Source organism: Nerophis ophidion, linkage group LG02 (genome assembly GCF_033978795.1).
Source record: "Nerophis ophidion isolate RoL-2023_Sa linkage group LG02, RoL_Noph_v1.0, whole genome shotgun sequence".
NCBI lineage: Eukaryota > Metazoa > Chordata > Actinopteri > Syngnathiformes > Syngnathidae > Nerophis > Nerophis ophidion.
The window spans coordinates 15,858,677-15,883,224 of NC_084612.1; the positions used below are offsets into that span (position 1 = coordinate 15,858,677).

General features: G+C 40.6%; 1 protein-coding gene and 1 long non-coding RNA gene across 5 annotated transcripts in view; one reads left to right on the plus strand and one right to left on the minus strand.

The window, feature by feature from the left end:
- The window catches only part of LOC133537159 (uncharacterized), a 71,537-nt gene extending 68,784 nt beyond the window's left edge, over window positions 1–2,753 (plus strand). Inside the window, exon 3 of one of the 2 annotated variants that reach the window (XR_009802612.1) lies at window positions 2,117–2,753. This is a non-coding gene — a long non-coding RNA (uncharacterized LOC133537159). The remainder of the gene's footprint in view (window positions 1–2,116) is intronic. The other variant, XR_009802613.1, reaches the window with a different exon arrangement.
- The window catches only part of LOC133537142 (protein unc-13 homolog C), a 400,509-nt gene that overhangs the window by 15,618 nt on the left and 360,343 nt on the right, over window positions 1–24,548 (minus strand). For all 3 annotated transcript variants that reach the window (XM_061878045.1, XM_061878036.1, XM_061878053.1), the window contains 3 exons: window positions 23,224–23,304; window positions 16,300–16,447; window positions 3,853–3,945 (listed from right to left, as the gene is read on the minus strand). In XM_061878045.1, the coding sequence (XP_061734029.1) occupies window positions 3,853–3,945; window positions 16,300–16,447; window positions 23,224–23,304 (322 nt within the window). The remainder of the gene's footprint in view (window positions 1–3,852; window positions 3,946–16,299; window positions 16,448–23,223; window positions 23,305–24,548) is intronic.

Sequence of the window (24,548 nt, forward strand, 5' to 3'; positions counted from 1 at the left end):
AGATAGTACTTTATTTATTCCGTCAGGAGAGTTCCTTCAGGAAAATTAAAATGTTCAGTACAATCCCATTCAAGTTTAGACAAACATTACAGGGAGACAGAACAGGATCGCTGACGGGTCTGCCGGCTTCCAGCGCCCCTTACAAAAAAGATGAGATACAGGTAAACAAGGGGGAAATGGGAGAAAAAAATAGAAGATTAAAATGAAATAAAATAAAAATCGGTCTTAGCCTGGGCCCTGGAGAGGGGGTGCAGACTGAGGCCAAGGGAAAAAAACAACAACTCATAGCCATGGTACACAGCCCTCTTCCATGTGCGTAAGAGGGAAACATCAAACATCAAAGAACACAGAGGACATTAAAGACATTAAAGCAGCAGATACAAGCAGACACTTCTACATACAGCTATGAATAAAAACTAAAAGAAACATATGCACTGTGGTGGCCTCTGCGGTGTTCCACGCCATCGTCCGCTGGGGTGGAGGGAGCATGGCCAGAGACAGGAGCAGACCCAACAAAGCAACCGAAACAGCAGACTCCACTCTCGGCCAGTGTCCAGTCCGCATGGATGAGCGAGGATACGTCCAAGGTGACTGAGGTGTCCGACACCTGCTCACCCAGCCAAGACACCACGAAGCCTCTCCGTCCCAGCGCTCAGTGCTAACTCCGCAGACCTGTCCCCTCATCCGCATCTCCTCCAGTCCCTCCAAACTCTGCAGTCCTGTCCCCTCATCCGCATATCCGCCAGTCCCTCCAAACCGACTCCGGTGTGGCAGACACCCAGCAGCTGGTCTCCATGGCCAAAAGGCTCCCAGGACGCAGATCCAGAAGTCCACAAAAAAAGCACCACAGAGGTCACGAAAGTGGCACCCCTTGTCACACAGTCCCAAAGGGTCCCGGACCAAAAGGCAAAAAAATATAATAAGACATGAAAACAAGAGGGAAACACAAAAGGATGACACAAGAGCACAGAGCTCCTGCCTACAGCAGCCACTACAGCAGCGCCATCTTGGAAAAAAATAAAAATGCCAATTTATAAATAGTTTTTTTGAACTCCATTTTAAATATGATTGCCGGTATTGTAATCCATCTTAACTACTCATCGTTATTTATTTGTAAAAAATACTGAAAAAATAAAACAAATATTTAGAAGAAGTAGTACTCGTATTATATTGTATACATATACTGTATTATAAATATACTACTACTACTGCTACTAATACGACTACTACGCCTACTACAGTACTAACAATAATTATTACAACAATAATATTAGTGTATAATCAAAAATATATGTAATGATATACAAGAGTTTTAAGAGTTTACGTCTGTCTTAACTCTATAATAATAATATCATCAAATGTCTTCAAGGACAAGGCAGGTAAGGTGGGAAGCATGGATAATTACAGGCTTATTGCACTTGCCAGCATACTTTCTAAAGTTATAGAGAGAATTTTATTAGACCGCTTAAGCGCTTTTCTGACCACTGCTGACAATCAGTTTGGTTTTAAAACTAAGCATGGTACTGACTTTTGTATCTATGCACTGAAAGAAGTGATTGACATGTATAAAAGTAAGAACTCCTCAGTTTTAGTTGGCTATATTGACGCGTCGAAAGCCTTTGATAGAGTCAACCATCAGAAACTGTTTTTAAAACTGAAAGAGAGGGGCGTGCCTGATAGTATCATCAGAATTCTATCTGATCTTATTACCTATTCCGTCTCATATGTCTTCTATGTTGCACGATTGCACCAAAAAAAAAATCCTAGTTTGTGAACCCGTTCTCACACAATGGCAATACAACTATTCTGATTCTGATTCTGTCATATTGGTATGCTAATTAGAGCATGCAGATGGGATGTATATGAATGACCTATCTGTCCAGCTCAATACCTGTAGAACAGGATGTGTACTTGTTAATACTGTGGTTAATCATTTGATGTATGCGGATGATTCAGCCATTCTGTCTCCTAGCAGTGCTGGCTTTCAACAGCTCCTGAATATATGTACAGATTATGGTTTAAAATATGATGTGAAATACAATGCAAAAAAGTGTCATCATGATATGTAGAACAAGAGAAGACAAGGATCTCTCTTTTCTTTCAATCTATCTGTCAGGACAGGTGCTGAGTGTGTGTGATAAAACTAAGTATCTGGGGCACATCATTACTGATCTATTGGGTGATGATGAGGACCTATACAGACAGCGGCGTATGCTGTATACCCAACCCAACATGCTGAGAAAGAAATGTTATTATTGTACAAATGATGTAAAGATCAACTTATTCAAAGCCTATTGCACTCCTCTGTATCCTGCCGCCCTGTGGGTAAAGTATCAGCAGAAAAGCTTACAGAAGCTGCAGGTTGCTTATAATGATTGTACAGTATGAGGCTTCTCCTTGGAATTCCAAGAAGCGCCAGTGCAAGCCAGATGTCTGTTAGTGTTGGGGTGCCCACTTTCTCAGTGTTGCTACGCAACCTTTTGTATACGTTCATGTGTAGAGCATCTGAGTCTGAACATGACATAATCACTGTGTTAATGAACCCTGGCTGCAGTTCTGTTAGGTACTCCTCTGGACTGTGGAACCATTGCCACACATGTTTGTATGTTAGAAACTGACATTTGGGCTTTATGTTTTATCTTTTTTTAATGTTTTGTTATTTTATTTTTTGTTTTTAATGTTTTGTATTGTGTTTTTATATGTTTAATGAATCTTAAGATCTGCAATAAAGATTGATGAATAAATTAACAATATTAATATTGCAATGTCATATAAATATATATTTGTTTTTCATAACTAAAAGCTTACCCTTATATCTGCCTTAACACTATCATCCATCCATCCATCCATCCATTTCTACCGCTTATTCCCTTTCTGGTCGAGGAGGGCGCTGGTGCCTATCTCAGCTACAATCGAAAAGAAAGGTGGAGTACACCTTGGACAAGTCGCCACCTCATCGCAGGTCCAACACAGATAGACAGACATCATTCACACTCTCATTCACACACTAGCATAATAAAAAAAGTCACTTGCATAATAAAAAAAAGTAATCATACCAATAATAGTAACAATACATTGTATAACTACATAATACAACAATATTAATACTACAATACTTACAAGATTGCCGCATGGACACATAACACAACGTTTGCCTATTACCATTCTGTTTGTCTGTTTTGTAATCCTTTTAATGGACCTAATAATGACAACAATGTACTATTATATTATAATAATAAGAAAAATAATAACATCATAATAAGAAGAATAATACATATTATTATCATTATTACCATATTATAAATTGTGTTACTTTTTTATGATATGATACTACCAGTAAGGATAATATAGTACTAATACTGATCATAATAATAAACAATTATTCTTTGTATATTACTAAATAAAAAAATATTGAATATTATTAAATATTTTGTATTTATTGTACATTTTTGATTACATGCCTATTGCTATTATTATTAATGATAATAATAAGGATAATACATTATTATTATTAAATCCCTATTTTAAAAACCAGGCGGACAAACGGAATAGTAAATTGTTTAGCGTCCACATGACAATCTTGTATCTTATAAGTTATACAGTAGTTTTATGAATTATTATTATTACAAGAATATTAATAACCCAAACATAAAATGTGTTTTTACAAATAAGAGTCTCACCTGATAAATGTGTAAACCCAAATAAACAAGATTCCCGTGCAGTATTAAAGAGGAGGTGGCCCGCCGGCTGCACAATCATTCTAAGAGCTGCCTTAGGCGAGCATTTGCTGCAAGCGCGAATACATTTGAATAGAAATGACAACTTATAGAGTTTGAAAACAACTAGACTCACCCTTCACGCTGACTTTGTGCTCCCCGGTGCCGGGATGAGAGATGAGGTTCACTTGTATGGACACCTCGCCCACCGAGCCGTTACTTGACTGACCTGAATACAAACAGTTTGTATGTTTAGAAAGAAGTGGAGTAAAAACAACAAAAATATGCTTTGAACCCATAAAAAGCAATAGGTAAAGAACACTTGTTTTTACAATGGTGGCTGTAAAATGTTGTCTTTTGCTTCGGGCTGAGCAAGAACGTGTTTGATTGCCTTGAAGGGACAGATGGTGCAAGGAGATATCGTAAAAAAATAATGTTCTGAATTAAGTCTTTACCAACAAAACAATGTGGACTGACTTAAGTTGTAGTTTGCAGTGTTTGTTTTTTTTTATTATGGTTGCAAATGGTTATGAACATCTCTTATACAACATCTTCCCAACCTAAACTAGTGTGCTTCCGAGTGCAAAAATGACAGACAATTAGACCTTAAATGCACAGCACATGTTTTGCAGAAAGTCAGCAGCCTCGTGAGCGTCCGTGCAGTTGATGAAGGAGCGTGCTGGACTGATAGCTGATCAATATGTGCCAAACACGGTGCATGCGTTAAAGCCACTAATGAAGAAAACAAGCCGGGTGATTTATTGTAATGATACTCTTAAGAGGAGGAGGGAGTCACTGCTGCATGATTAAGCTAAGAACTGCTGTGAAATTACTCAAGCGGCAAGCTACAACACAACACTTTTAACTCTTTCATTTATTGAAGCAATGTAAGAATATTGTAGGTTTTTCCACATACAGTCAAATATTTCCTGCTCCATTAGGTCACTCCCTTTTTTTTTAATTATAATTTTTTTATTTTTTTTTTTACACATAAGGTTGTTGTTTACATGTTTATGAGTGTAAGATATTGTGACTTTCAACATTTTATACGTCCCCAGTAATGTAAAGTTTCAAACGTTCATCATTTCCCTCACAGGTTTGTGTGATACGTCGCTAGCTAGATGAGCATGCTTCCTGTATATGCCCAAAACAGTGTTGTAAAGGTTTAAGCTTTTGCTGGGTTGCATTTGACGTTTTTCTTCTTTGTCAAGCAGTTAGAACATTGCATTAAGACCAATGATAGCGAGTGTAGAGTTTGAGCAGAAAATGCTGAGTTGCTGTTCTGTTTTTGGGTGTTCCAGTTGTTCAAATAAAAATATGGGAAATAGCATTAATCAAGTCCTGAAAGACATGGCTCATAAAGATAATAAAATCCATAAAAAACTAAAGTGCGTTGAAGAAAATGGCTCTTAAAAATACCACCTTCCTCATCTTTTGGAATTTAAATGGACCATGCTCGTGTCTGCAGTGATCACTTTGTAAAATGTTTGAACGTTTGATTTTTTCGAGAAACTTCCTGTGATGCAGTCAAGTTTATTCAGAAGAGCTGAACTAAACGTAAAAAAAGGACACAAAGATTGCATCAATGTGTAGTTGCTATACCTAAATATAACTATGGTTGTGCAAATAAAGTAACGTCATGTTAGGTTTAAGTTATAAATATTGTAATTGTTGGTCCAATTAACCGCATTATCATTTTACATTTTCATAAAATAAACTAAAAGCTTTGTTGTTGTGCAGCAAATTAAAATGCTTTATTCGACACAGATTTTAATCGGTGTGATACACTGCATCTATTACGCTGAACAAGTGCAGTTACAGTGTGAATGTAAAAGGTGGTAAAGTGGACAGTAGCCCTTCAGACAAGTGTGGACAAACACAGCTCATTAGTATAAATGTACAGACTCACAAAACAATGTGTTCCCAGTAGGGCTTATCCAAAGGAAATAAAGTCAAAATTACAGAATCCAAGCTCGATTTTGGCCAACAGACTTACAATAGTCTAATGTGGGACCTTTTGAGCTGTAGGACTTTGAATATTTTAAAGGCCTACTGAAATGAGATTTTCTTACTTAAACGGGGATAGCAGGGCCATTCAATGTGTCATACTTGATCATGTTGCGATATTGCCATATTTTTTTTCTGAAAGGATTTAGTAGAGAACATCGACGATAAAGTTTGCAACTTTTGGTCGCTAATAAAAAAGCCTTGCCTGTACCGGAAGTAGCAGACGATGTGTGCGGGTTGTAGGGCTCCTCACATTGTTTACAATCATAGCCACCAGCAGCGAGAGCGATTTGGACCGAGAAAGCGACAATTCCCCCATTAATTTGAGCAAAGATGAAAGAATTGTTGATGAGGATAGTGAGAGTGAAGGACTAGAAAGAAAAAAAAAAGGCGAGGGCAGTGGGAGCGATTAAGATGTTATTAGACACATTTACGAGGATAATTCAGTTAAATCCCTTATCTGGTTATTGTGTTACTAGTGTTTTAGTGAGATGATATGGTACCTGAAAGTCGGAGGGGTGTGGCCACGGGTTGGGTGACCGCCAGTGTCTCCGGTGGGAGGAGGTAAGAGAGTCCGGAGCTGCAGGAGGACGCAGGCTCCGCTCATGTCTACGGTAAGAGCCGACTTATTACCACCATTTTCTCACTGAAACCTGCCGGTTGACATGTGGTAGAGAACCATGTTCGCTTGACCGCTCTGTTCTATAGTAAAGCTTCACCTTCGGGAATGTAAACAAGGAAACACCGGCTGTGTTTGTGTTGCTAAAGGCAGCCGCAATACACCGCTTTCCACCTACATCTTTCTTCTTTGACTTATATATTATTAATTAAACAAATTGCAAAAGATTCAGCAACACACATGTCCAGAATACTGTGTAATTATGCGATTAAAGCAGACGACTTTTAGCCGTGAGCGGTGCTGGAAGAACATGTTCGCTACAACCGGTGACGTCACGGGCACGCATCATCATACGCGTCATCATTCCGCGACGTTTTCAACAGGATACTTCGTGGGAGATTTAAAATTGCAATTTAGTAAACTAAACCGGCCGTATTGGCATGTGTTGCAATGTTAATATTTCATCATTGATATATAAACTATCAGACTGCGTGGTCTGTAGTAGTGGGTTTCAGTAGGCCTTTAAGTTGAAGTTGTTCTTGTACAATACAATGATTATGGCCTGCAATTACCTTCATTGCAACAATAATACTTTTTATTCATGAAGCGCTTTTCAACACTTACTAAGATCCATACAAGTGCTAAACAGCATGCACAAAGTAAACAATTGTGTGTACTATTAGTGGGTGTGTTGCGAGTGTTCCAATTGCAATTAATAACACGTGCAAACGTGGTGCAGACCGCCCTTTTGAAATGAAGTTCTTGTGTGTAATATACGGTATCGAAAAATATAAAATGAACCACCTTTTTTTGGGCGATATAGATGTGTGATCTGGACAAGGGAACCTATTTTTTAGAATGCCAGTGAGGCGCCGGTATTTTAACGATGCGCCCAGACGCAAGAAAATGTATACTGCAAATGCTGTTTTAAACACAAAAAGAAGCAGACACTAAAACAAAGCAGTTGAATATGTTTCAATCAGCCTCCTAAGTCATCCAGCAGCTTTACAAATTTAAGATGTCATGGCTGAATTGACGATAAGTCTAATATATTTATTTCTGACAGTTCAAATATGTTGACATACTGCACACGGATAAAGGATTGTCTCGCCATTGTCTGATGTTGCACTACGATTGTCTCCTTTCTGTCATGTTTTGGCCGCATGATAGCGTAGTTGTGACCCCAAAACGCGGAAACAGGAAACGGCGTGCAGGTATGATACATATAATGGTCAAAAACAAAGATAGTGCAGCAGGGAAGTGCACAAAAAGAATAGGGGAACCTATGCAGGTACTAAACATGATAAACAAAACAACGACACTGTCGGCACGGCCTATAAAGAAGCCTGATTGGCAACCTGGAACAGGTGTACCCTGACTGCCAATCAGGGACAGATGAGGGGGACAGTGCTCAGGTCGGAAGAGTGGTGGAGCCAGATAGGAAGTAGAATAAAAATAACAGCACTAGAAAGGAAATGAATACAGAAACAAATGAAACGCAAGACACCGTTAGACAGTTTCTCACAGCCATTTGGGTAACCGTGCATTCTTGACATGAAAAATATGAACTCGCAGAAAATTTTCAGTTTTGATAAATCACATTGCAAGTTCAAATAGATTACGTTTGCATCTCCTCCCTTCAATATTGTGAATATTTAATAATTGGCATATATTCTCCATAAAAGGATCACACTCTTTATTCTGCTCATTTAAGAGACGCATTCCTCTTTGCACAAGTATAGTAGATCAACTTTGCATGTGCTATCATGTTTGCAAAAATGCTGGTTTTGGTGGTAAAAATTGTATTTTTTTAAACAAGCTGGAAGGTGACAAAGTTTGGATGCCCCTAATTGTAAAGTATGGTTTATAGACAATATATTTGGTAAAGGGTATTAAGGTATGCATGCTATTAAGGGGAGTGCTTATTACGTTTCATCTGGTGCAAAACAATACATAACACATGAGAAAGCTATAACATAGTAAATGTTAACCACAGAGAAAAAGTGACACTTTAGTCATGAATTCTTGTGTTAGCCCAGGGGTTGGCAACCAAAACCGTTGAATGAGCCATATTGGACCAAAAATACAAAAAACAAATATGTCTGGAGCCGCCAAAAATTAAAAGCCATATATAAGTCTTATAATGAAGGCAACACATGACATAAGTGTCTTTATTAGATACAATGGCCTACTATTAAAAATGACTGTGTCACGGGCTGAAGCAAATCTTCGTTGACATAAATGTTGAAATTGAATATACATTCCACACATTTTTACAGCATTAGAAACCATTAGTAAATCAGAGGCTACTCAGAAGGTGAGGTAACTCCTGGAATTTACTGGCTTTTGATGGCCAAATGAGTGTCGTAAAACACGCCCAAATCTATTTTATTCTTTCCTTCAACCGTCTGCCATTATTCCTCTTTGTTTACTTCATATTTACAATTGCCCCGCTGTCTGTTAAGATCACCAAATGTCTTTTTTTTTTTTTTTTTTTTTTTTTTAAGTTTTCTGTGTGTGTGTCCAAGTTAAGGCTTTCTTCTTTTCATAGATGTATACAATCTTAGGCAAGCTAAGTAATGTTTGCTGTGGACTGGAAAAACATGGCACACAACTATCTGAAATGCAGCCAATATTACATACAGATAATGTGTCATGAGACATGGAAAACTTATACACAAAGACAAAAATTAAAGGAAATTAAATGAGCTCAAATATACATACGCATGAGGCATACTGATGCAATACTTACATACAGCTAGCCTAAATGGCATGTTAGCATGGATTAGCTTGCAGTCATGCACTGACCAAATTTGCCAGGATAGCAGTGCAACAAGTCAACAACATCAACAAAGCGCACCTTTGTAAATTCACACACAGTGTAAAATGTTTAGTGGACAAAATGAGACAAAGAGCGAGTGGAAGATTTGACATGTAAACAAAGTGTTGCGTCACAGTCCACACTATGGTGAGTCCAAGAACCGTGAAAATTAGTAGGTTCACCAAATACTCGAATCAGTAAAGCATTCACACCTGTGCACTTTCTTTTTTTTTTTTTTGTCCTGTTTAGCTTCTCAGGCAAATCATATAGTTGATGTAAATGCCCATATCGGCTGTTCAGATTTACTTTACAAAAGAGAAGTGTAAAATACTTCTATATGCATACATACACATACATACACACACACATACATATATATACACACACACAAACACACATATACACATATATATACATACATGCACACATACACATATACACATACACATACATACATATATATACCTACATATACACACATATATATACATATATGCACACATACACATATATACATACATACATACATAGATATACACACATACCTCCGCATACATATATACACACACAAAAAAATAAATAAATAAATAAGCTCACAGACAGGCTGACACACAACCTCACTACACCAGCAGCTGGCCGACTCGCAGCAATTCGGAATACCCTGCAGCACCAAGCTACCACAATGGATGAGGAGACTAGACCCAGCCGGCCCCAACCAAGAAGGACACCTGGAAGGGATGGACAGCGGGACCCAGGGGCCCCAGACATGCAGCCCGGATGCAGTAGCCTGAGGCGCCGACCCCGATTGACCAGCATGCCCAGAGCGTATCCCCAGAAATATACATACACATATATACGTATATATACATACACACATACATACACACACACATACATATACAACTATATACATCTGCATATATACATACACACACACGTGTGTATGTATATATTCATACATACACATACCGGCATACATATTATATAGTCATATATATATATATATATACATATATACATATACACAAACATATATACACACATATATATATATACACATGCATACACACATACATACATACATATATACACACATACACTTACACATACATACATACAAACATACACACAGATACACACATATACATACACCTATATATGAAGAAACATACACACACACATACACGTGTATAAATACATAAAAACATAAATATTAACATACATAAATATATACATACATACACACCCATACACATACATACATATGTATACATACCCACACATGCACATACGCACATACATATACACATCTATGAACACACATACTTGTAACCATACATGCACACCAATATACATACATACACACATTTGCATCCATCCATACACACATACACACGCACAAATATCTATACGACAACAAATCCATACACATGTCGGAGGGACAGCAATGAAGTCCAGGCATCCACTGTCCACTGAGAACTAGCCGAACCCCCAAGCCCCACAGGTCTGGCCCCGTACCCACGCCACCCAGGGACAACCCCCCACAAGCCCGGCCCAGACAACGGTGTGAAACCGGGCGGCAAAGGGCGGCGCGGCAGGGCGCAAGGGCACCCCAGGCCCACACCCGACAATCCAATCAACACGACAATAAACAAGTATGAAGCCAGCTGGTCAGTCAGCCCCGACAACCACCACGAGTGCCCGCTACCACCAGTCACAACATCAGCCACCCCCCTGCACCGGACCCAGCAGCCTCGGGCGCCCACACCACAAACAAACGGCATAAGAAACAGCAGCTGCAATATCCCCAGACAGCCAGCACCACCCCATCAAATCAAAGTGATCGGGGGGAAAAAAATAAATAAATAAATAAACTGCGACCGGCAACCACACGCCAACAGGATCATGGAGACCAGCCCGCCAGTCAGCCCAAATGCCAACACGCAAACAAGAGACATCAACACCCCCCCCACCAATAGACCCTACCACCCCAACCCAAACCCGCACAAACACACCACCGCCCAAACAACCGAGATACGGCATCCAGACCAGACAAAGGGGCCGCGCCGCCACCGCATCAAGTCACCAACACAGACTCCACAGCGCAAGGACGGGCCACACGGGCACGGACCCCACTCAACAGGAAGCGAGACCCGCACGACGCCCCACACAAATAAATCATATATTGTACTATTATTTTTTCTTTCAAATAAGATAAATACAGAACAAATATATATATATATATATATATATATTCACACATACACATATACATATATACACACATACATATAAATACATATACACACATACATAATAATAATAATAATAATAATAACACCTTCAGCGAGGTCTTGCCCGGGAGTGGCAGGCACCCAGACCGCAGTCCCCGCAACCCGCGCTGGCCGAGGAGGCAATGAGGGGCGCGCCGTACTCCCAAACCCCAACCCACTCATCCATGTGTACAGGGCCCCCAGAGTGTCTACTGTGCAGTTAAAATTAGGAGGCCAGCCGTTACAGCCGACCTCCAGTCCCTGTTGGTGTGTGTACAGTAGCGTGAGTGAAATGTGTATGCTTTTGAAACTAATAATGCGATTAAAATTGGGGGACATCAAGGTCATGGTAGGTCCCAACCAAGCCGAGCCCCCCAAATCCTAAGTGTCTATAATGCAGCTATTGATGGACGAGCAGGGGACAAGACAGGAGGACTGGAGTCCCATAGGAGGCGTCCTTATCCCCCCTACAATGCCTCCCTGCAGGTCAATCCCCCAAAGTCTTATATATGTGTGAGTGTGTGTGCTATAAGTAGGAGGAGTAGAGGGCCCGGACCTGTGGACTTTCTAACAAATGGGAAGGTTTGTGTCTTGTTCATCCTCAAACAAAAAAACATACTAAAACAAAACAAACAGACAAAAAAATCCCAATCATTTTCCTTGTTCAATATTTATTAAACAATGCTCCAAGAACCATTTGGGTGGCACAAAAGAGCCACGGGTTGCTGACCCACGTGTTAGCCCAACAAGGCGCAAGTAGGCTTCTGTGGAATAAACCAGTGCACGCTCTAAATGTGTCGCTGTCACAAGCAATGGGGGGGGAATGGTGATTAATGAACGCTGCTCAAGAGCCACTTCTTGCCACACTGTTGGCTGACCTAACGCGCATCAGCTCCCTTGCCCATCCCGAATAAAAGGGAGACAGGTTTAATATGGATGCCAAGAGCGTCAGTTAGCACGGCCATGGCAGCCTGCCGATATGCAAGCTTTGCCACTTGAACGTGGTTATGCACCTGGAGGTAATTCAGAAGGGTGGGGGCGGTAAAGGTTGGTATGGAGACAGATGAACGCGGCACATACAAAGTGGGTCACTGATGATAAGATAGAGAGCAAACTTATAGAAGAATCATATACTTTTGTATGATTCCTACAATGCCGTCACTCTTTCACATCTTTGTGATGCTAGAGAGAAAGAGCAGGGAGCATTCAAGCGTGGGAGCCTGCAAGGCACAAGGGGGTTAAGAGGGCAACCTTTTCATTTGTTTTTATTGCTTTCTATTCATTTACTGGGAAAGAGACAAACAACAGGGAGATGCACGTAATTACTGTCATGTCAGGTCCTAGACTCTGATCCCTTCAGCTTAATGTAGAAGCAGCTAAGACTGATGGGGGGGAAGTGTGTGCTTTAAGGCAACCTAGTATAGCTTCAGTAATTAAAGGCCTACTGAAATTAGATTTTCTTATTTAAACGGGGATAGCAGGTCCATTCTATGTGTCATACTTGATCATTTCGCGATATTGCCATATTTTTGCTGAAAGGATTTAGTAGAGAACATCCACGATAAAGTTTGCAACTTTCGGTGTTAAGAGAAAAGCCCTGCCTCTACCGGAAGTCGCAGACGATGACGTCACCCGTGTGAGGGCTCTGTCACGCCAAACTTCTTCACCCTACAACCCCCCCATTTACTTCCAGGGTCATGATTAATACAGACGTTTTGTTAACGCTATATTATAAAAATACAGACGTTTTGTTAACGCTATATTATAAAAAAAATTAAAAAAACAATTTACAAACACAAGCTATGGGATGACATAAGAGGAAAGGTGACCCCGGAAGTAAATGCGCCATCCCATAGCATGTGTTTGTAAATTTTTTTTTTTTTTTTATAATATATCGTTAACAAAACGTCTGTATTTTAATAGTATAGCGTTATATTTTTATAATATAGCGTTAACAAAACGTCTGTATTAATCATGACCCCGGAAGTAAATGGGGGGGGGAGGTTATATAGGGGGGGGAGAAATTTGGCGTGACAGCTCCTCACAACTTCACATTGTTTCTAATGGGAGCCTCCAACAAAAACAGCTATTAAGACCGAGAAAACTAATATTTCCCCATTAATTTGAGCGAGGAAGAAAGATTTGTGTTTGAGGATATTGATAGCGACGGACTAGAAAAAAAACGTGATTGCATTGGGACGGATTCCGATGTTTTTAGACACATTTACAAGGATAATTGTGGGAAATCCCTTATCTTTCTATTGTGTTGCTAGTGTTTTAGTGAGTTTAATAGTACCTGATAACCGGAAGGGTGTGTCCACGGGTGTGTTGACGCGCAGTGTCTCAGGGAAGTCGACGGCAGCAATGGACGGCACAAGCTCAGCTGATCTCCGATAAGAAGCGACTTTTTACCACAATTTTCTCACCGAAACCTGCTGGTTGACATTCGGTTGGGATCCATGTTCGCTGTGATCCATAGTAAAGTTTCACCTCTGTGAATTTTAAACAAGGAATCACCGTGTGTTTGTGTGGCTAAAGGCTAAAGTTTCCCAACTCCATCTTTCTACTTTGGCTTTTCCAATATTAATTGAACAAATTGCAAAAGATTCAGCAACACAGATGTCCAAAATACTGTGTAATCATGCGGTTAAAGCAGACGACTTATAGCTGTGTGTGTGCGCAGCGCTCATATTTCCTAACAGTCCGTGACGTCAAGCGTACATGTCATCATTACACGACATTTTCAAGAAAAAACTCCCGGGAAATTTTAAATTGCAATTTAGTAAACTAAACCGGCCGTATTGGCATGTGTTGCAATGTTCATATTTCATCATTGATATATAAACTATCAGACTGCGTGGTCGGTAGTAGTGGGTTTCAGTAAGACTTTAAGGTTGTATGTTTGGCTAATCCCTGTGAGAATCCTGCGTGTGACTGAAACATTAAGGTGTGGGACTATCCAGGGCTCGTAAACAACCACTGGGTAGCATGTGTGAGCAGATGATACTGTATCATCTAGTTTTCTTTCAGACTTTCCAGGTCTTATCTGGTAAAGTGAAGGACGAGGCAAAAACACAACCATGCCTATGGTTGGTACCTACCGTAGTCCCTCGGTTTTCGTACGTCCCACTTTTCGTAACAAACTAGTGAGTTTGCATGCGTATCATTTAGGGATGGGTGCAGAATTTGGTACTTTTAATGGCAAATTTCACCTGTCAAATCTAACGGTGCCATTTTTCGATACCTTTATTTGCACGTGAAGTCACAAAAAGTCAAAGTTGAAGTACCAATGATTGTCACTTACACACACACACACACACACACACACACACTCGCACACACACTCTCACTCACACACACTAGGTGTGGCGAAATTATTCTTTGCATTTGACTCATCACCCTTGATCCCCCCCTGGGAGGTGAGGGGAGCAGTGGGCAGCAGCGGTGGCCGCGCCCGGGAATCTTTTTGGGTGATTTAACCCCCAATTCCAACCCTTGATGCTGAGTGCCAAGTAGGGAGGTAATGTGTCCCATTTTAATTGTCTTTGGTATGACTCGACTCGACTCACAACCTACCGATCGATAATTTAAGCAGCACTCACGTCGGACTAAGTCACAATTCCTCTCTGTAATGTTACAATTTTCAATGCTAAAATAGCAAGTATGCCTGATACAAAAACACTCAAAAGTACAGTAATGTTTCACTTTTCAAAATACACTAACTCGATGCTGTCAGGCTTGCCACTGACAGTTTGTTTGTGTTTTAGTTTCTCCTCTGTGTGTTTAATATTTACTGTCCTTAGTTCCTGTCGGCACTCTTATTTTGGTTCAGCTTCCTGTTTGTCTCCTAGAATGCCTTGTTTCCCCTCAGCTGTGGCTGATTGGCACGTGGCCACACCTGGTGTTAATCAGCCAGGTCCTATTTTACCTACTTTTTTCCTCCAGTCAGGGCTGGATTATTGTCGCTCTTGTGTCGTTGCTACCGGTCGTGTCTGTCATCTTTACAGCTACTACCTGTCGTGCTACTATTTGTCCTTGTCGTCGTAGCGGTAAGCTGTTCCTGTAAGCTATTTGTAGTTTGTTTTCTCCTAGCCCTTTTGTTTCGTGTTTTCTTGTTAGCCATTAGCTGTTTCCACTTTTTCTGTTTGCTACCCGCTAGCTTCCACGCTAGGCCCCTTTTTATTGTCTAGCTCCAGTGTTAGCTCCCTTAGTTTGTTATCCGCGCACGTGCGTGGTTTTTGTTTGTTTTTTGTCTTAGTATTTTAATTAAACCATGTTTACTTACAAAATGCGTGCCTTCTTCTCTGCATCTTGGGGTTCAACAACAACAAACTTTGACAGATGCCGATTTTAAATTGGATTTCCCACAGACATGCTACTAAATAGCATGAGAATATCCTCCTGAGAACTTACGTCCTCTGCAGTGGACATTTGTGTTTAGTCCATTTCTTTTGCCAAAGTTATACATTTCAGAAAAAAATACCCCATAATGGAACACATAAATGTCTACCATAGAAGGTTATATAATAATCACATGTATGTATGTATGTATGCAGGGATTCCGGGGTAGATTTTGTGTCGGAGGATGAGCAGGGGTTAATCATTATGCAATGCAGCCTGCTGAAAATGATGGAAAGCACCACTCTACATAGCAACTACAGTTTCAACACATTTCAAGATAATCAACACTGTACTGCCATCAGGCTGTTAAAGTTAAAGTTATTTGTCACGTTTCATGTGTCAGGTCAACCATGACAAATGGGGCCGTATGAACCCGCTTCATAATGTACAAACTGTACAAATTTAAAAGTAAAAATACACTTCAGAGCTCCAGGAAAAAAAAACAACAAACATCTATCTTACCTTGAGAGGTTTGGGTGCATATATATTTCTTGATCAAGGCATCTGTAGGTTGAGTGTAAAGGCTAAGCGCATATTTGAGGGACTTCATATCAGGGCTCTTTTCCAGGAAGGTTTTCTTCAGACCGTTTCCTCCGGCATGGAAATATTGCTGGGGAAAAAAAACACAAGAAGACTATACATAGTTGACATTGCAAATAGCTCCGGGGTAATGTGGACATGGTTAACTTTTTTTTTTTTTATGGTCATGGGGAGCAAACACATTAAGTCACATTACCATGTGTGTAAATGTGCAAGCTATGCCTGCCATGTTAATGATAACATGGCAGCACATGTGATAGAAAGTGAGAAAGGAGGCTGAGTCAAGTGACAGTATCGCTTGTGGATCTAAGGACCTTAGATTACCGCATGCCTCCTTACTAGTGACGGATCATTCAGAACAAAAGAGTATCCCTGCAGAAAGACGTTGTTCAAGACACCAATCCACTCTTTTCAGGGCGTTCATTACAGTAACTATGGCCTTTTGCTGAAACGTTTTGCTCATTATATTATAGGGAATAAGCGGTAGAAAATGGATGAAATGGATATATTATATTTTTTATTATTATCATTGTTTATTGTGAGTAATTTCTCCGAGGGATCAATAAAGTACCGTATTTCCTTGAATAGCCGCCGGGGCGCTAATTAATTTAAAACCTCTTCTCACTCCTGCGCATATTCAAGGCATGCGGTAAAAGTAAGCAGGCGCTAATAATTTTAAAACCTCTTCTCACCCCTGCGCTTGCCAATGGCATGCAGTAAAAAATTGAGTGTGATATAAAAATAAAATAAAATAAAAAAGAAAATTCTTCTGCGGCCGCGGCCCGGTGGTTGGGGACCACTGCTCTGCAACATGTCATCGCGCCCACATGCTATTTGCGTGCCGGTCGGATGCATGCATATCGCTGCTTCTCATACGAGATTGCAATGCATACTTGGTCAACAGCCATACTGTACCTTTTACACTGATGGTTGTGATATAAACAACTTTAACACTCTTACTAATATGCGCCACACTCTGTGAACCCACACCAAACACATTTTTGGAGAACATTGGCACTGTAACACTTTATAAACGCAACATAAGAAATACCGGGGACGGCGTGGCGCAGTGGGAGAGTGGCCGTGCGCAACCCGAGTGTCACTGGTTCAAATCCCACCTAGAACCAACCTCGTCACGTCCGTTGTGTCCTGAGCAAGACACTTCACCCTTGCTCCTGATGGGTGCTGGTTGGCGCCTTGCATGGCAGCTCCCTCCATCAGTGTGTGAATGGGTAAATGTGGAAGTCGTGTCAAAGCGCTTTGAGTACCTTGAAGGTAGAAAAGCGCTATACAAGTACAACCCATTTATTTATTTATCATTTACCCAGAATTCCAATGTATCCATGACTCTTGACTATATTATACACACGCCCCCAACCCCGCCCACCTCAACCGGCGCACGGGGGGGGTTTGGTGCTAGCGAGGTGTGTAATATAGCCAAGAGTCATGGATGTATTGGAATTCTGGGTGATTCTTATGTTGCGTTTATAACGTGTTACAGAGCCAATGTTCTCCAGAAATGTGTTTGGTGTGGGTTCACAGAGTGTGGCGAATATTATTAAGAGTGTTAAAGACAAGTTGTTTTATATCACAACCATCAGTGTGATCTGTATGGCTGTGGAACAAGACCCTTGGTTTACACATAGTAAAGGCAAAATAAAACTCCTCCGCCATTTGGGAAGTAAGAGCAGGGGAAGGGTCGCTCGTGACGTCACAACTTTGACCCGGCGGTAAAAATAAGCATGCGCTAATACATTTGGGGAGCGAGTTTGACCCGGCAATAATTCAAGGCAGGCGCATGTTACATGCCTGGGGGCTATTCAAGGAAATACGGTACATTCTATTCTATTCTATTAAATGTATACAAGGTAATAATATACTACTGTTACAAGACAGTAACACTAATTATAATGCATTTTAAACTTTTAGTGACCAGATATTGCCTTTTCTCAGAACATCCTACCAGAATATCAAAATCTTCAGAGATTCCATGAACAGCATGTTTGTTTTTGTTCAAACCCCACCTTCATGCACCGTCAAGCGAATGTTGATGCATTATTGTCACTGTACTCATTGTACCCGTGTATCGTGACAATAAAAGGCATTCTGTTCTATTTTATCATTGTAATGTGTATTTCCCACAATGATATCATAGAATAGAATGTCTTGTATTGTCACTATAAACAGGTACAATGAAATTAAAAGCAACTCCAGTATCAGTTGTGAGAAATACACATCGCTCAAAACACCTGCAGATTGGTGTTTACAAATCTCACTCTTTAAACAAGTGACACACTGGAAAATATATGTCGTATACCATATTTTTCGGACTATAAGCCACTACTTTTTTTCTAACACTTTGAACCCTGCGGCTTATGAAACGGTGTGGCTTATTTATGGATTTTTCTTCGCTGACAGCCATAATGTTTTGTATACAACACATCCATCCATCCATACTTTACCGCTTATTCCCTTTGGGGTCGCGGGGGGCGCTGGTGCCTATCTCAGGTACAATCGGGCGGAAGGCAGGGTACACCCTGGACAAGTCGCCATCTCATCGCAGAGCCAACACAGATAGACAGACAACATTCACACTCACAATCAAACACTAGGGCCGATTTAGTGTTGCCAATCAACCTATCCCCAGGTGCATGTCTTTGGAAGTAGGAGGAAGCCGGAGTACCCGGAGGGAACCCACGCATTCACGGGGAGAACTTGCAAACTCCACACGGAAAAATCCCGAGCCCGGGATTGAACCCTGACTACTCAGGACCTTCGTATTGTGAGGCAGACGCACTAACCCCTCTGCCACCGTGAAGCCCATATATGGTATAGTATACAACACATAATTTTCATATTACGTCCACAGAGACACTGAACAAGTTTATTATTGTTTGTGCGGTGGATCCATCTTTCGGACGAGTTTGATCACTGCAGGTGCCGCCGGTTGAAAATGTATTTGTTTCGTTCATAGCATTTCTGCTTGAAAGGATTCTTCATTCGTCACTTCTAGCAGGGTTTGTAAGTTTTACAATACATCTAAAACAATTCATACTTGACTGTTCCATGTGTTTTCATACATATGTGTACGTGCCATCGTAATATAATCAAGCTAGCATCATTAGCATTAGCACACATGCTAACACGTTTACAAGTGTCTATGCTAGTATTATTAACTTACAATGGCATTCGTTTTGTACTGTTTCAATTTCGTAAATTCACCAAAACGTCACTGTAGGGTTATTGAGCCTGTTCAGCTGATTGGAGAGCTGGCTACCGCAGCGCTCCAATTCATGACGATTAGTTTTTCTTGTGTGTTCACCCGCTTTACTGCCGTGTGACAGGAAATCCTTTGTTCCGGTATAGCTTTGCGGTTTATAGTCTGGTGCGGCTACTATGTGTAAATTGATTTCTTCTAACATTTGGTGGGTGCGGCTTAAATACAGGAGTGTTTTATAGCCAGTAAATACATTACATAATCTCCTCTTTTTCAGACTCTTTACTCGTGCAAAATTTATCGTCATCCATCCATCCATTTTATTCTGCTTGTCCCTTTCGGGTACACGAGGGGGGTTCTGGAGCCTATCTCAGCTGCATTCGGGCAGAAGGTGGGGTACACCCTGGACAAGTCGCCACCTCATCGCAGGGCCAACACAGATAGACAGACAAGATTCACACTCACATTCACACACTAGGGCCAATTTAGTGTTGCCAATCAACCTATCCCCAGGTCCATGTCTTTGAAGGTGGTAGGAAGCCGTAGTACCCGGAGGGGAACCCACGCAGTCATGGGGAGATCATGCAAACTCCACTCCAGAAAGGATTGAACTCAGGACTACTCAGGACCTTCGTATCGTGAGGCACATGCACTAACCCCTGTTGCACCGTGCACATTTATTGCCATTAATATGAATGAAACTAATGATTTTTAATTGTGATTAATCAAACTTAATACACAGCGAACCTCTGATTTAATTTACATTTTTTATTTAAAATCTGATTTAAAAAAAAATGTATTTTAAATCTGATTTTAAATTTCAAATCTGATTTTAAAAAGTTAATCGTTTGACAGCCGCATATCAGCGGAATTCTGCAGTTGTTTATAAAATAATACATTCATGCTAAAGCCTATTTAAAACTATTTTAACAGCCAAACAGGTGTCTACTATAATCAAGCATTAATTTATTCAGCTGCCTCTCTGCTATATTTCTAACAGGTCGCAGTTCAAACAGTCGCAAGTGTACATGATAGAAAATCTGTCCATAAAGCTGCATCTCTGTCATGTGCTCCTCTATGGGCCAGTACATTTATCCATTATCCTGTCCATTAGTATGCGCCAGTTCAAAGTTCAGTCTGGATAAAATGTTTTCAGAGGGGAAATCCAGCTCCTTCTAAGGGGATTTAGTATGACCTGCTGATGTTTTATTTCAATGCATCCCATCATTTTATGCATCACGTTTATTGATCCGGTCTGTCTGGACTCTCGCTGAAAGCATTGCTCAGCTGTGTTAATTGACTGTTCGCATTGGAATACTGATGGTACTAATCCCAGTGACGTGATTGATCGAAAACCTTCAGGTAAGGCGCCTCTGAGACGTCGTGATCAATTTGTGTTCTCCGGTGGGCTCTGGCATCATTACTCCAAAGTTGTTGGCTCAACATTGAGAGGTGTTGTCAGGCTGTGCCCTTCTTCCCAACAGTCGTATAAAAGATAATAAATGTAATAAATATGGCCACGCTGAATTTCGTTTGCTGACAATTTACGAGCCATCAGGAAATATAAAAGAGGGTCTAAAAAATAATTTATCTGTCGGATGATTCCTACTTGGCCTGCTGTTATAACTCTCCGACACACTTTTTGTGAGGCTTATGTACATACCTTAACAAAACACTCGACAATTTCCAAGTACCTTGCTCACCATTCCCACAATGCATTTCTTTTAATCATTTTACATTTTCAACAACTGGTGGATTAAATAATGCACTATAAAGTGCAGAAATCCGCCAGGCCCTAAACCCCCTATTAGTAACAAAGTCCTGAATCCAGACGCTGATCCAGATATGATTACTTGTTCCTTATCATATTTCTGACATTTCCTGAAAGTTTAATCAAAAACTGTCCATAATTTGCGCTCTCCATTTCAGAATGAAATTAACATAGTCTCGGACACAGGACCTGATCTACTAAGATCCAAATAACATGCACTAAATAGCATGTACAAACTATAACATTCCGAATACAATTAGTGGGCGTGTTGCAGGTGATATGCTAAAACTGCGTGTACAATTGATAATGAATATAAAATTAGTGCAGAGTGCCCTCTTTAAATTATGTGTATATATATATATATATATATATATATATATATATATATTATATATATATATATATATATATATATATATAATCGGCTGTCACCATGGATACACTCATTTCCTCCACATGCATGGCATCATATGTGGTGTTTTGTCAAGTTGTTCACATGCAGTAGGCAAATATGTACTACTTTTCTGGCCGATACAAAAGAACCAGAGTTCTTAACATTTTTAACCTCGGGGCCCACTTTTCCATCGGGGGCCCACTAAAATATTATTTAGTGACATAAATGATAAATGGGTTGTACTTGTATAGCGCTTTTCTACCTTCAAGGTACTCAAAGCGCTTTGACACTACTTCCACATTTACCCATTCACACACACATTCACACACTGATGGAGGGAGCTGCCATGCAAGGCGCTAACCAGCACCCATCAGGAGCAAGGGTGAAGTGTCTTGCTCAGGACACAACGGACGTGACGAGGTTGGTACTAGGTGGGAATTGAACCAGGGACCCTTGGGTTGCGCACGGCCACTGCGCCAAGATTTAGTAATCTTACTCCTGCTCGGTGTTGTGATGATGTGTCTGATTCCATCCAAATGCAAGAAAATGCACATTGCAAGGGTATTGCATTATTACAGTATGTCTTCTCCATGAACTAACAAAGACCATACAAATTGGCAGCCCTGTTTTTATCAGCCCTGTAAGGCATTCAGCAGCTATACAATTGTTAAATAGCATTGTTGAATAGACAATAGGTATCATTTATTTCTGACTGTCTAAATATACAATGTCTATTGTCTGTCTTTGCAGCGCAATCTCCTCCTTTTCACTGTGCCAAGTTGCACGCACATTTCAAACATGCTAAATGTAGACACAAAACAGCGCCCGCAGAATTGTTTTAATTTTGGGAAATCACGTTGCGTGTGGTGTATGATTATATCTGCAGCTTCTCCTCCCAGTATTGTGTGTGTTCTGATCATCAGCATCCATCCATCCATTTTCTACCGCTTATTCCCTTTTGGGGTCGCGGGGGGCGCTGGCGCCTATCTCAGCTACAATCGGGCGGAAGGCGGGGTACACCCTGGACAAGTCGCCACCTCACCGCAGGGCCAACACAGATAGACAGACAACATTCACACTCACATTCACACACTAGGGCCAATTTAGTGTTGCCAATCAACCTATCCCCAGGTGCATATCTTTGGAAGTGGGAGGAAGCCGGAGTACCCAGAGGGAACCCACGCATTCACGGGGAGGACATGCAAACTCCACACAGAAAGATCCCGAGCCTGGATTTGAACCCAGGACTGCAGGACTTTCGTATTGTGAGGCAGACGCACTAACCCCTCTGCCACCGTGAAGCCCGATCATCAGCATCTGTTGTGCATATACGTGATGACAGCTCTATATTTTGCTCATTTACGTGAACTTTTAGTGAATCAGCCTTGCGTGCGCTATTATTATTTACACGCATTTTAAAACATGCAAACCTTTGGTAGATCCGGCCGACAATGTACAACTCACCTTGATAGTGGGAAGCACGAGGTCCATGGCTGCACACTGACGTGGAGTCAGACTTCTGGCTTCCTCTCGGGTGACGTGCTCCTGCAGGGAGTTGCACACAATATCAAGATAATGACCCAACCAAAGTCATGAAGCAATGGAGATTGCGGAGTAATTGCTCGCTGCTGCAGGCATGGCAGACGTGAGCTTGGATTCACCGGGGGGAGCGAGAATGCTGCCATATCACGCAGAGGCGGGAAACATCTATTTCAATCATGAGCTGTACAGCCAAAATACGTATGAGGATACTGTAATCCAGCTGCGTCAGGCTGTCAATTTTCCATTGCAGTGTAAATTTTGACAGCAGTTCTTAATTTAGTTTTAGTTAGTCTTTTGATTAAAATGTTTTTTTTAATTTTTGTCATATTTTGATTAAAATGTTGAATAATGTATATCACTAAAATGCTCATATGAAGAAATGGTCTAGTTTTATTCTGTATTGTGGATAACTGCATTGAAGGTGCACATACAGCAAACACTGTTATACATCTAGAAGAAATATATATATAAACCCCGTTTCCATATGAGTTGGGAAATTGTGTTGAATGTAAATATAAACGGAATACAATGATTTGCGAATCCTTTATTCAACCCATATTCAATTGAATGCACTACAAAGACAAGATATTTGATGTTCAAACTCATAAACTTTATTTTTTTTTGCAAATAATAATTAACTTAGAATTTCATGGCTGCAACACGTGCCAAAGTAGTTGGGAAAGGGCATGTTCACCACTGTGTTACATCACATTTTCTTTTAACAACACTCAATAAACGTTTGGGAACTGGGGAAACTAATTGTTGAAACTTTGAAAGTGAAATTCTTTACCATTCTTGGTTAATGTACAGCTTAAGTTGTTCAACAGTCCGGGGTCTTGTTGTGGTATTTTACGCTTCATAATGCGCCACACATTTTTGATGGGAGACATGTCTGGACTGCAGGCGGGCTAGAAAAGTACCCGCACTCTTTTACTACGAAGCCACGCTGTTGTAACACGTGGCTTGGCATTGTTTTGCTGAAATAAGCAGGTGCGTCCATGATAACGTTGCTTGGATGACATATGTTGCTCCAAAACCTGTATGGACCTTTCAGCATTAATGGTGCCTTCACAGATGTGTAAGTTACCCATACCTTGGGCCCTAATACACCCCCATACCATCACAGATGATGGCTTTTGAACTTTGCGCCTATAAAAATCCGGATGGTTATTTTTCTCTTTGTTCCGGAGGGCACCACGTCCATAGTTTCCAAATATAATTTGAAATGTGAACTCATCAGACCACAG